The following is a 15,188-nucleotide window of genomic DNA, read 5'->3' on the forward strand; positions in this document are numbered from 1 at the left end:
GTCAACAGTCGCCGGAGTGGTCAGACTGCGCTGAACTGCCGGAGTGGCCAGACTGCGCTGAACTGCCGGAGTGGCCAGACTGCGCTGAACTGCCGGAGTGGCCAGACTGCGCTGAACTGCCGGAGTGGCCAGACTGCGCTGAACTGCCGGAGTGGCCAGACTGCGCTGAACTGCCGGAGTGGCCAGACTGCGCTGAACTGCCGGAGTGGCCAGACTGCCCTGAACTGCCGGAGTGGCCAGACTGCCCTGAACTGCCGGAGTGGCCAGACTGCCCAGACTGTCCCGAGCTGCCAGGCGTCCCCAGTCCAGTCCGGCCCGTCCCTGCTCCCCGCACCAAGCCAGTGGTGCGTGTCCCCAGTCCAGTCCGGCCCGTCCCTGCTCCCCGCACCAGGTTAGTAGTGCGTGTCCCCAGTCCTGTCCGGCCCATTCCTGCTCCCCGCACCAGGTTAGTGGTGCGTGTCCCCAGTCCTGTCCGGCCCATCCCGGCTCCCCGCACCAAGCCGGTGGTGCGTGTCCCCAGTCCAGTCCGGCCCGTCCCTGCTCCCCGCACCAGGTTGGTGGTGCGTGTCCCCAGGCCAGTCCGGCCCGTCCCTGCTCCCCGCACCAGGTTGGTGGTGCGTGTCCCCGGTCCTGTCCGGCCCGTCCCTGTCCCCCGCACCAGGCCCACGGCGCGTGTCCACAGTCTGGCACGGCCTGTGTCCGGTCCACCGGTGATCAGTCCTGTTCCGGTCGGCGGCTCTGCTCCGGAGCCTGAGCATGCCGCTCCACCGTGGTCCAGTCCGGGCCAGAGGGGTAGGGCTAGGGTGGAGGCAGGGGGAGAAACACGCCCGGGGCCAGAGCCTCCACCGAGGGTGAGGCGCCCACCCGGGTCCCCCCCCTAATAGACTTTAGGTTGGTGCGCCGGGAGTACGCACCGTTGGAGGGGGGGTACTGTCACGCCCTGACCAGGTGAACTCTTCTATTTTGGTCAGGGTGTGGCATTTCTATAGTTTATTTTCTATGTTGGGTTATGTCGATTCCCAATCAGAGACAGCTGTCGCTAGTTGCCTCTGATTGGGGAATCATATTTAAGTTCCTTTTCCCCCCACGATGTTTTTGGGTAATTGTATTTGCACTGTGTTTCGTTTCACCTGTGAAACTGTCACCTTTCTCCTTTGCGTATTTATTTTGTTTTGTCGTTCCTATCTAAAATAAATATGTGGAACAGTCAACCTGCTGCGTATTGGTCATCGAGTGATTTCGATATATCTTCCGATGAGGGAGAATACGAGGATCGTGACACCCCAGAAATATATGAGGGATTAGAAATTATGCTGACAATTACATTGATGGATGGAAGCTACAATCTAGCCGCAATATTAAAGCTGATCTACCCCCTAAAACATAAAAATAATTTTAAAAACAACAGAGACTGTGGTTCCACCTAATTACACCTCTTTAGTGGAAGGTTCTGGTGACCCGCAGCAACCTATATTTAGCACGTTATATAACAGTACATACGCATGACATATAGTAACATATTGACAACACAGTAGGTGATATCTGTATCTACAAACACACGGTCATCTGTGTTCAGACTGGATATGACCGTCCAGACGTGATCCTTCTCTAGTAAGGAAGGAGGGAGAGGGGAAAAAGAGGTGAGAGATATGTACTGAGGGAGAGCTAGATTGAGAATGAGAAATGTAAATATGGAGGGAGAGAGAGAGACAGATGGATGGATGGATGGACGGATGGATGGATGATGGATGGAAAGAGACGGTTGTAGCATGTGCTTCTGACCTCGTTCACTCCTCTGTCAGTAGACTGGCTAAATTATTCAAACACACACGCGCATACTGACACACACATACACACAGCGTTCCGCACAGGAAGTCCCCCCCTTCCTCAGACGAAGCTCCAAGGCCAGATCTATAAATACACACTTCCTGTGTCCAGCACATAACCCCACGACATATCAACACACACACACACACACACACACACACACACACACACACACACACACACACACACACACACACACACACACACGGATCCATCCATACTTGGTTACAGATGTCAGAGGACTGCTAGTTGTCCCCAAGAGTAAATAACTAAAACATCCAAAACACTTTAAACAACTTTATGATCTAAACATTAGTCTGCTGTTACCTCTCTGAGCCGCCCTGCTGGGGATCTGAATTCCAGAATTCCCAACAGGGCGGATCGGATTTCTGGTAGCATGACCACGCCCATCCGGTCTCCTCGTTAACCTAATCACCAGGATTGCTACGGAAACGACAGACAGACAGACAGACAGACAGACAGACAGACAGACAGACAGACAGACAGACAGGCAGGCAGGCAGACAGGCAGGCAGGCAGGCAGGCAGGCAGGCAGGCAGGCAGGCAGGCAGGCAGGCAGGCAGACAGGCAGGCAGACAGACAGACAGACAGACAGACAGACAGACAGACAGACAGACAGACAGACAGACAGACAGACAGACAGACACGAGAGGATAAAGCAACACACATACAAAGAAGAGAATCAGACAAAGAGAAAGATAGAGGACGAAGATGTATAACCGCATCACATCCACTAACGAACCTGTGTGTGAGGGAGGACCCTGTTTCTGGTTTATATTCCTAGCAAAGTCCTATAAACACAGAGAACACAGAATGTTTTGTGGTTTTGGAGACAGTACGCTGCTGCTCTCTGATTTACAGTCCTGTAATAGAATGTGTGTACGCATACATGTCACATACACACCGTTTCTCTCAGTATGCATAACATGCACAGGCAGACTAAATAGACCGTAGTAACAGAGGAACAACCAGATACTATTTTTATTTCTCAGCTGGTAATTGAAGTGTGTCTCCCATTCAAAGTGCAGGCAACAGGCTATCAGGCTAATATACTTTATTGTTTGAAACCTGAATGTTTTATTTTATATTACCTTGCTTCAAAGTAGCCTATAGGAAAAACCCGACCATGGAAACGCAGAGGGAATCATTTTTATAGAGACTTCATAGCCTGCGCTTGAGTTTCAAATCTGGGGAAACGTAACAATTTATCCTACAATTTATTTCTACCTTTCTGCGTGCCAGTTATTATTTTCATCCCTATTCCCTTCCGCTAGTCTCACACCCTATCTCCTTTCCCTATCCCCTAGTCTCACACCCTATCCCCTAATCTCACACCCTATCAAAACAAAGTACTCTTTTCTCTGTATATATCAATGATGTCGCTCTTGCTGCGGGTGATTCCTTGATCCACCTCTACGCAGACGACACCATTCTGTATACATCTGGCCCTTCTTTGGACACTGTGTTAACAACCCTCCAAACGAGCTTAAACACCATACAACACTCCTTCCGTGGCCTCCAACTGCTCATAAACACTAGTAAAACTAAATGCATGCTCTTCAACCGATCGCTTCCCGCACCCGCCCGCCCGACTAGCATCACTACTCTAGACGGTTCTGACTTAGAATATGCGGACAACTACAAATACCTAGGTGTCTGGCTAGACTGTAAACTCTCCTTCCAGACCCATATTAAGGATCTCCAATCCAAAATTAAATCTAGAATCGGTTTCCTATTTCGTAACAAAGCCTCCTTCACTCACGCTGCCAAACATACCCTCGTAAAACTGACTATCCTACCGATCCTCGACTTCGGCGATGTCATTTACAAAATAGCCTCCAACACTCTACTCAGCAAACTGGATGCAGTCTATCACAGTGCCATCCGTTTTGTTACCAAAGCCTCATATACCACCCACCACTGCGACCTGTATGCTCTCGTCAGCTGGCCCTCGCTACATATTTGTCGCCAAACCCACTGGCTCCAGGTCATCTATAAGTCTTTGCTAGGTAACGCTCCGCCTTATCTCAGCTCACTGGTCACCATAGCAACACCCACCCGTAGCACGCGCTCCAGCAGGTATATCTCACTGGTCACCCCCAAAGCCAACACCTCCTTTCCTTCCAGTTCTCTGCTGCCAATGAATGGAACGAATTGCAAAAATAGCTGAAATTGGACTTATATCTCCCTCACTAACTTTAAGCATCAGTTATCTGAGCAGCTTACCGATCACTGCAGCTGTACACAGCCCATCTGTAAATAGCCCATCCAACTACCTACCTACCTACCTCATCCCCATATTGTTTTTATTTGCTCTTTTGCACACCAGTATTTCTACTTGCACATCATCATCTGCACATCTATCACTCCAGTGTTAATTTGTAATTACTTCGCTACTATTGGCCTATTTATTGCCTTAAGACCTTACTCCATTTGCACACACTGTATATACATTTTTCTATTCTATTATTGACTTTATGTTTGTTTATCCCACGTGTAACTCTGTTGTTGTTTTTTGTCGCACTGCTTTGCTTTATCTTGACCAGGTCACAGTTGTAAATGAGAACTTGTTCTCAACTGGCCTACCTGGTTTAATAAAGGTGAAATTAAAAAATGTAAAATCTCCTAGTCTCGCACCCAATCCATTATTTTTGGGCCGGCTAAGAAGTATTGGGGTCTCTGAGGGGCCTTTGGCCTGGTTTGCTAACTACCTCTCTCAAAGAGTGCAGTGTATAAAATCAGAACATCTGCTGTCTCAGCCACTGCCTGTCACCAAGGGAGTACCCCAAGGCTCAATCCTAGGCCCCACGCTCATCTCAATTTACATCAACAACATAGCTCAGACAGTAGGAAGCTCTCTAATCCATTTAAATACAGATGATACAGTCTCATAATCCGCTGACCCCTCCCTGGATTTTGTGTTAAACGCTCTACAACAAAGCTTTCTTAGTGTCCAACAAGCTTTCTCTGCCCTTAACCTTGTTCTGAACACCTCCAAAACAAAAGTTAGTATGGTTTGCTAAGAAGCCTCAGTCTCACACCCTATCCCCTAGTCTCACACCCCATCCCCTCCTCCTAGTCTCACACTCTATCCCCTCCCCCTAGCCCCTTCCCCCTAGTCTCACAGTCTATCCCCTCCCCCTAGCCCCTTCCCCCTAGTCTCACACTGTATCCCCTCCCCCTAGGCCCTTCCCCCTAGTCTCACACTCTATCCCCTCCCCCTAGGCCCTTCCCCCTAGTCTCACACTCTATCCCCTCCCCCTAGCCCCTTCCCCCTAGTCTCACACTCTATCCCCTTCCCCTTAGTCTCACACTCTATCCCCTCCTCCTATCCACTTCCCCCTAGTCTCACACTCTATCCCCTCCCCCTATCCCCTTCCCCCTAGTCTCACACTCTATCCCCTCCCCCTAGCCCCTTCCCCCTAGTCTCACACTGTATCCCCTCCCCCTATCCCCTTCCCCCTAGTCTCACACTCTATCCCCTTCCCCTTTTCCCATTCCCCCTAGTCTCACACTCTATCCCCTCCCCCTTTCCCCTTCCCCCTAGTCTCACACTCTATCCCCTCCCCCTAGCCCCTTCCCCCTAGTCTCACACTCTATCCCCTCCCCCTAGCCCCTTCCCCCTAGTCTCACACTCTATCCCCTCCCCCTAGTCTCACACTCTATCCCCTCCCCCTATCCCCTTCCCCCTAGTCTCACACTCTATCCCCTCCCCCTAGCCCCTTCCCCCTAGTCTCACACTCTATCCCCTCCCCCTATCCCCTTCCCCCTAGTCTCACACTCTATCCCCTCCCCCTAGCCCCTTCCCCCTAGTCTCACACTCTATCCCCTCCTCCTATCCCCTTCCCCCTAGTCTCACACTCTATCCCCTCCCCCTAGTCTCACACTCTATCCCCTCCCCCTATCCCCTTCCCCCTAGTCTCACACTGTATCCCCTCCCCCTCTCCCCTTCCCCCTAGTCTCACACTCTATCCCCTCCCCCTATCCCCTTCCCCCTAGTCTCACACTCTATCCCCTCCCCCTAGCCCCTTCCCCCTAGTCTCACACTCTATCCCCTTCCCCTTAGTCTCACACTCTATCCCCTCCCCCTATCCCCTTCCCCCTAGTCTCACACTCTATCCCCTCCCCCTAGCCCCTTCCCCCTAGTCTCACACTCTATCCCCTCCCCCTATCCCCTTCCCGCTAGTCTCACACTCTATCCCCTCCCCCTATCCCCTTCCCCTAGTCTCACACTCTATCCCCTCCCCCTATCCCCTTCCCCTAGTCTCACACTCTATCCCCTCCTCCTATCCCCTTCCCCCTAGTCTCACACTCTATCCCCTCCCCCTATCCCCTTCCCCTAGTCTCACACTCTATCCCCTCCTCCTATCCCCTTCCCCCTAGTCTCACACTGTATCCCCTCCCCCTAGCCCCTTCCCCCTAGTCTCACACTCTATCCCCTCCCCCTAGCCCCTTCCCCCTAGTCTCACACTGTATCCCCTCCCCCTATCCCCTTCCCCCTAGTCTCACACTCTATCCCCTCCCCCTATCCCCTTCCCCCTAGTCTCACACTCTATCCCCTCCCCCTATCCCCTTCCCCCTAGTCTCACACTCTATCCCCCTCCCCCTAGCCCCTTCCCCCTAGTCTCACACTGTATCCCCTCCCCCTATCCCCTTCCCCCTAGTCTCACACTCTATCCCCTCCCCCTAGGCCCTTCCCCCTAGTCTCACACTCTATCCCCTCCTCCTATCCCCTTCCCCCTAGTCTCACACTCTATCCCCTCCCCCTATCCCCTTCCCCCTAGTCTCACACTCTATCCCCTCCCCCTAGGCCCTTCCCCCTAGTCTCACACTCTATCCCCTCCCCCTATCCCCTTCCCCCTAGTCTCACACTCTATCCCCTCCCCCTATCCCCTTCCCCCTAGTCTCACACTCTATCCCCTCCCCCTATCCCCTTCCCCCTAGTCTCACACTCTATCCCCTCCCCCTAGGCCCTTCCCCCTAGTCTCACACTCTATCCCCTCCCCCTAACCCCTTCCCCCTAGTCTCACACTCTATCCCCTCCCCCTAGCCCCTTCCCCCTAGTCTCACACTGTATCCCCTCCCCCTATCCCCTTCCCCCTAGTCTCACACTCTATCCCCTCCCCCTAGGCCCTTCCCCCTAGTCTCACACTCTATCCCCTCCCCCTATCCCCTTCCCCCTAGTCTCACACTCTATCCCCTCCCCCTATCCCCTTCCCCCTAGTCTCACACTCTATCCCCTCCTCCTAGCCCCTTCCCCCTAGTCTCACACCCTATCCCCTCCCCCTAGCCCGTTCTATTTCAGTATTAATTAGGTCTGAAAGAACTGGCTAGGTGTAGGTAACATGGTGATGTCATACCTTCACTAAGCATATAGGAGAAGAGACATTATGCTGGTGTTTCTCCTGGATCTTGGGGACCACCAGACCAGACAGTCCACCCTTTGTTTCTAGCCCTGCGCTATCACACCTGATTCAACAAAACTTCTTTAACACCAAACCTTTGGTTAGTTGCCTCAGGTGTGACAGGTCAGTGTAGGTATGGAACAAAGAAGTGGACTATCTGTCTGGTGGTCCCTTAGGAGGGGTTTGGGAAAGACTGGTTCCACCTATTCAGGGCTGTTATATGTTACTACTACAACTGTTATGTATTACTACTACAACTGTTATATGTTACTACTACAACTGTTATGTTACTACTACAACTGTTATATGACCAGGCTCAATAGACTTAGGCATACATACATACATACATACATACATACATACATACATACATACATACATACATACCATAACATACCATAACATACCATAAAACATACCATAACATACCATAACATACCATAACATACCATAACATACCATAGCATAACATACCATAACATACCATAACATAACATACAATAACATACCATAACATACCATAACATACCATAACATACCATAGCATAACATACCATAACATACCATAACATACCATACCATAACATACCATAACATACCATAACATACCATAACATAGCATAACATACCATAACATACCATACCATAACATACCATAACATACCATAACATAGCATAACATACCATAACATACCATACCATAACATACCATAACATACCATAACATACCATACCATACCATAACATACCATAACATACCATAACATACCATACCATACCATAACATACCATAACATACCATAACATACCATAACATACCATAACATACCATAACATACCATAACATACCATAACATAGCATAACATACCATAACATACCATAACATAGCATAACATACCATAACATACCATACCAAGACCATACATACCATAACATACCATAACATACCATAACATAACATACATACCATAACATACCATAACATACCATAACATACCATAACATAGCATAACATACCATAACATACCATAACATACCATAACATAGCCATAACATACCATAACATACCATAACATAACATACCATACCATAACCATAACATACCATAACATACCATACCATACATAACATACCATAACATACCATAACATAACATACCCATAACATACCATAACATACCATAACATAGCATAACAGACCATAACCATACCATAACATACCATAACATACCATACATACAATAACATACCATAACATACCATAACATACCATAACATACAGACATAACATACACTAGCATAACATACCATAACATACCATAACAGTACCTAACATACCATACATACCATAATAACTACCATAACAATACCAATACCATACCATAACATACCTAAATACCATACCATACAATAACATAATCCATAACATACAATAACATAAGCTAACATCCATAACTACCATAACAACCATAACATAGCATAACATACCATAACATACCATAACATCCATACCATCCATAACATACAATAACATATACCATACCATAACATACCATAACATACCATACAATAGCTAACTACCATAACAATCCAAAAATACCATAACAATAGCATAACATACCATACCATACCATAACATACCAGAACATACCATAACATAGCATAACATACCATAGACAATAACCATAACATACCATACATCCATACCATACAATAACTACATAACATAACTACCATAACATACCATACCATAACATAACATACCATACCATAACATACCATAACATACCATAACATAGCATAACATACCATACCATACCATAACATACCATAACATACCATAACATAGCATAACATACCATAACATACCATAACATACCATAACATACCATACCATACCATAACATACCATAACATACCATAACATAGCATAACATACCATAACATACCATAACATACCATAACATAGCATAACATACCATACCATACCATAACATACCATAACATACCATAACATACCATAACATACCATAATATACCATACCATAACATACCATACCATAACATACCATACCATAACATACCATAACATACCATAACATACCATACCATAACATACCATAACATAACATACCATAACATACCATAACATAACATAACATACCATAACATACCATAACATACCATACCATACCATACCATACCATACCATAACATACCATACCATACCATAACATACCATAACGTACCAGTCAAAAGTTTGGACACAACAACCCATTCAATTGGTTTTTCTTTATTATTTCTTATTATTTTCTACATTGTAGAATAATAGTGAAATACATCAAAACTATGAAATAACACATGGAATCGTGTAGCAACCAAAAGGTGTTAAACAAATCCAAATATATTTTATATTTGAGATTCTTCAAAGTAGTCACCCTTTGCCTTGATGACAGCTTTGCACACTCTTGGCATTCTCTCAACCAGCTTCATGAGGAATGCTTTTCCAACAGTCTTGAAGGAGTTCCCACGTATGCTGAGCACTTGTTGGCTGCTTTTCCTTCACTCTGCGGTCCAACTCATCCCAGACCACCTCAAGTGGGTTGCGGTCAGGTGATTGTGAAGGCCAGGCTATCTGATGCAGCACTCCATCACTCTGGCCCAGCCAAAGCCCAGACTTGAACCTGATAGAAAATCTCTGGAGAGACATGAAAATAGCTGTGCAGCGACGCTCCCCATCCAACCTGACAGAGCTTAGAGAAGAATGGGAGAAACTCCCCAAATCCAGGTGTGCCAAGGAAGTAGCGTCATACCCAAGAAGAATCGAGGCTGTAATCACTGCCAAAGTACTGAGTAAAGGGTCTGAATACTGTATTTTTAATACAATGATTCAAAATCAGTTTTTGCTATGTCATTATGGGGTATTGTGTGTAGATTGATGATATATATTTTTAATCCATTTTAGAATAAGGCTGTAATGTAACAAAATGTAGAAAAAGTCAAGGGGTCTGAAAACATTCCGAATGCGCTGTACATACAGACCTACGGTATAATAGAGCTCCAAATATGATCTGAGAGATGTTTCATTTCCTATTACTGCAGTGGAAATGACTCCAACCCTGAACAATGTATACTAGGCTACATAGTGTAGTATAGTGATGGGGAACATCACAGCCCTAGCAGTATAGGTGTTGTTATTATACACCTATATATGGGAGTTCTGATATCTGTCCACACCCATCTGTCTGTGTGTGTGTGTGTGTGTGTGTGTGTGTGTGTGTGTGTGTGTGTGTGTGTGTGTGTGTGTGTGTGTGTGTGTGTGTGTGTCGTGCAAACACTGTATATAGGAATAATGTCTTTTGAAATGTCTCTATTCCTTTGGAACTTGTGAGTGTAATGTTTACTGTTCATTTCACTTTTGTTTATTATCTATTTCACTTGCTTTGGCAATATAAACATGTTTCCCCATGCCAACAAAGCCCTTTGAATTTAATTGAATTGAGAAGAGAGAGAGAGACACAGAGAGAGAGAGAGACAGATCACAGCAGCAAGATGTGTGACCTGTTGCCACAAGAAAAGGGGAACCAGTGAAGAACAAACACCATTGTAAATACAACTTATATTTATGTTTATTTATTTTCCCTTTTGTACTTTAACTATTTGCACATCGTTACAACACTATATATATATATACACATGTTATGACATTTGAAATGTCTTTATTCTTTTGGAACTTCTGTGTGAATGTAATGTTTACTGTTCATTTTTATTGTTTATTATCTACTTCACTTGTTTTGGCAATGTAAAGATATGTTTCCCCATGACAATAAAGCCCCTTGAATTGAATTGAAATTGAGATCGAGAAACTGCCCTTAAAAGAGTGAGAAGGACCCACTTCCTGTGTCAAATTGCCTCTGACATTCCACACACTCTCTCTATCCCCCTCTCTCTCTCTCACTATTTTCTCCTCCCTCCTTTGCTCTCTATGGGGGGCTTTGTCTACTATTTCAGGCACAAGAAACTGATTCATTCCCCGAACCAAACATGATCCTCAAAAACACCCGACTTCTCTCTCTCTCTCTCTCTCTCACACACACACACACCATAAAAGTGCTCTCTCGTTTCATACATGCCACACAAAAAGCTAGCAGACAAACCCTGGCAGACACACACACACACACACACACACACACACACACACACACACACACACACACACACACACAGACTCTGTGTGAAAATCAGGCTTCATCTAAAACCCTGGTACAAAAAGATAGGCGCGCACGCACGCACACACACACACACACACACACAGAGAGAGAGAGTCTCTGTGGGATGCAGCAGATGTATGTGGGAAAATCAGGCTTCATCTAAACTTACACGGCAGGAAATGAAAAAACAGCCTCATATCATAGGAAATAAATAACAACGCAGACCATGCACTGAGGATTGAACCAAGACACACACACACACACACACACACACACACACACACACACACACACACACACACACACGACCAGTCAGTCACTGGAGGCAGCAAAAGATCTGAGCAAGTATGCCAATCTGTGTGTGAGTGCCTTTTGAAGTGTGTATGTCACTGTCCCCGGGGCAGGGCTGTCTGGGGTTAGTGAGCATTCTGGACACCACTGATGTGTGTGTGATGTTACCTGTGCCAGCATGAAACACACACCTGCCTCCATCTGTGCGGTTTTCTATCACTCTCTCTCTCTGTGTGTGTGTGTGTGTGTGTGTGTGTGTGTGTGTGTGTGTGTGTGTGTGTGTGTGTGTGTGTGTGTGTGTGTGTGTGTGTGTGTGTCATCAGGGTCCGATTAGAGGGAGGCAGATCTTTGGCAGCCAACAGCACCAACTGACCCAGTATGTGCCTGTTGGAGAATCTCAATTGCATCCTCTCTACTTCTCAAAACAGTGAAGTTAAACATTGTGTTTTTATTTAACTTTATTTAACTAGGTAGGTCAATTCAGAACAAATTCGTATTTACAACAACAGCCTAGGAACAGTGGGTTAACTGCCTTGTTCAGGTGCAGAATGGCAGATTTTTACCTTGTCAGCTCTGGGATTCGATCCAGCAACCTTTGCCGTGTTTGACCTCAATACTCCAGAAAAACTGACCACATAGAGAACAGGAGGTAAAGCTACAGAATGGGTCTTTTTAGGCAATTATGTGCTTTACCATTTTAAGACAATAGCACTTTTACATCCAAGATGGATTGTGGGCTATATGACGACTTGTGCTAAGGCCACAACCGTCTCTTCCGGTATGGAGGATAAATTAGCACGAGCTGGTGAAGGGGGTGCTGGATGCGCGTGAAGCGCCGGTAGGCTCCGGGAGACTCACGCGGTCCTAACAGTTCGCTTCCTCACGATTCCCGATGACATCATTCCCATCCATCGCGCACCGCATGGCGTTTCCCCTACCCCACCCCTTCTTCACACCCTCCGGTTACCGGAGAAGCCCCGGGGTCTCCCACCCATCCTCAACGGACAGGCCCCCCGTTTACTCCAGGCCGGCCCTCACCTCAGTATCTGAGAGACACCCACACCCGTACATATACACAGGGAAACCAATCGAAACCGTACCGCAGGAGCCTAAAAAGGCTCGAGCTGAATTACCGGGGGATGGATGTGAGTTAGAGAAGCAGACGCCACAAGAGCAGTTCACCGAACAGCCCATAATAACCTCAATCAGAACGGACCCCCAGTCTCTGAGACACAAAGACCCGGGAGAGACACGGGAGTCACGGGCGGCTCGCGACCAAATATGGGTCGAGTCCAAGATTTACTACCGACCACTATGCCCCCATAGACCACCGAGCAGCACACACACACACACACTGCTACCTTATTAACCACGAGCAACACACATGTCAAAGTCATAGCCTATCTATACCCTATGCTATGGAAACATAGATTCCGGTTTTCACAGTCCATCGAAGTGATTAATCGGTAGAAATGGAACAATACTTCAATAGAATACACAAAGGACCCGGCAGTCTCGTGCCCTTACCGTCGCGGAGTGAGCGAGCAGCGCCGCGACGAGCGCCATGAAACAAGGCGGCAGCTTCATGCCGTGGCCGGGGGGCGCAAGCCTTCACTGGAGAAACAAAAGCGCTTCTCTCCTCTCTCCGTATTCGGTAGGCAGTAGTCTCCAACTTCAGAGCGGACCACCCCTCCTCGCGAACATCCGTCTGGCGTTTTATTAATCCGTCTCGGTAAAACGCTTAACCCGCGTATGTCCTCGCTCTGGAAATGGAACCAGGTTTAAAACGATGGGAGATTCCTTCTTCCTGCAAGGGAGGCCCTTTCCTCTGTATTTCCTCTGTATTTCCTTTAGTCCCCCTCTTTTGGACTTGATGTGGTGGAGACCTGATAGATTTACTACCAGGAGACGCCAGTCCTCAGCTCTGATGTTCCGTTGGCTACGCGCGTCGGCCTGGGAGAGGGGCTTTCACTATAGTTACCCCAGCCACAAAGTTCAAATTGTCAATATCGTAAAACTGCATGAAAAGTAAAATTAGCTTTTTGGCCTTAATTTAAGGTTAGGGTTCGGCGTAAAGTTTGCAGTGTGGTGATGTTTAAAATAACCAATTTAAGAGCAACTGTAGAAATAGGCGGGGTTCATGACTTTGTGGCTGTGGTAACTAGGGACGAGCCTGGGAGAGTCAGTCTGGCAGGAGGTTGTGTGTATATGTGTGTGTGTGTATTGGGGGGTCTCCTCTGGTGGGCGAGGCGAGGATGCCCTCTGCAGCCCCGAATAGGCTCTCTCAGTCTGTTCCATCGCCGCCGCCCCTGACACACCTCCTAACGAAACCGCATCCGGGGCCGAGGTAGGGTACATTCCACACTGCAGGGGACACTGGACGGACGCAGCGCCAGTCGGTTATAGGGGGCATGTCTATGTTCACTCCAGACCATCCGGCTACTGGCCCCGTTTTCCAACCGGACAATAATAACCCGAGTCAGAGGACTTTCACACAATTCTACAGTCAAAACTGGGTCGTGTTCAGTAGGCTAGACCATTTTTTATTTTAAACGTTCAACAATTTGAATTTGCCCAATGAAGGAAGGTAAATCAATTGCGATGTGTATATATACACCATTTTCTGTATTGCCTATACTCTACCATTGAATAATGACCCAGACTGACCTCTTCTCCCATTCCATCATATTGAGGTGAACTGACATTAGCCCATCATCATTAGGCTTATTGGGAATGTGAGGGTACGTCCCCCTCTCCAGCCATTTTGTCTCACCTGTCCTTTGAATACAGAACAGTTTAGCAAGGCAAGGACAGGAGGCAGAGGACACTTTCTATTGAAACACAACGTCAATAAATCAACAGATTTTCTACACGAGTGTCTTTTGATTTAATGGTTTGGTTAAATATTTACCAAAACAAATTGTACAAAATGGCCAATTTAAAATGAACTTAAAAGTTGGCCTATTAGAAAATACCACCATTAGGCCTATACAAAGTCTTTCCAGATTCCCTTACCCGAATACAATGTAGCCTCATCAAGTCTGATATTGTTGCTGTTTTTTTCCCCACCAATTGATCTTTTGACCAATCAGATCAGATCTTTTGCCAATAATGTGGCAAAAGATCAGAATTGGGCTGCCTGTGTAAACACAGCCATATAGGCCTACCAGTCTGAAAACTAACAGATTCCCTTCATGGAGGACAATAAAACAACTATTCTATAGGCTTATTAGCTAGATCTGTTTTATCATGATAGACGAATCAAATCACTGCAGTTGTAGCCTAGTGGTTAGAGCATTGGACTAGTAGCCGAAAGGTTGCGAGATCGAATCCCAGAGCTGACAAGGTAAAAATCTATCGTTCTGCCCCTGAACAAGGCAGTTAACCCACTGTTCCTTGGCCGTCATTGTAAATAAGAATTTGTTCTTAACTCG

General features: G+C 46.7%; 1 protein-coding gene across 1 annotated transcript in view; it reads right to left on the reverse strand.

Annotated features, from left to right (window-relative positions):
- Positions 1–13,905, reverse strand: part of LOC115175346 (DDT domain-containing protein DDB_G0282237) — a gene marked incomplete at its 3' end in the record, with an annotated part of 51,087 nt that extends 37,182 nt beyond the window's left edge. Inside the window, exon 1 of the mRNA XM_029734557.1 lies at positions 13,282–13,905. Coding sequence (XP_029590417.1) covers positions 13,282–13,341 — 60 coding nt within the window. The remainder of the gene's footprint in view (positions 1–13,281) is intronic.
- Positions 13,906–15,188: the final 1,283 nt, after the last annotated feature.

The sequence above is a fragment of the Salmo trutta genome, chromosome 36 (genome assembly GCF_901001165.1).
Source record: "Salmo trutta chromosome 36, fSalTru1.1, whole genome shotgun sequence".
NCBI lineage: Eukaryota > Metazoa > Chordata > Actinopteri > Salmoniformes > Salmonidae > Salmo > Salmo trutta.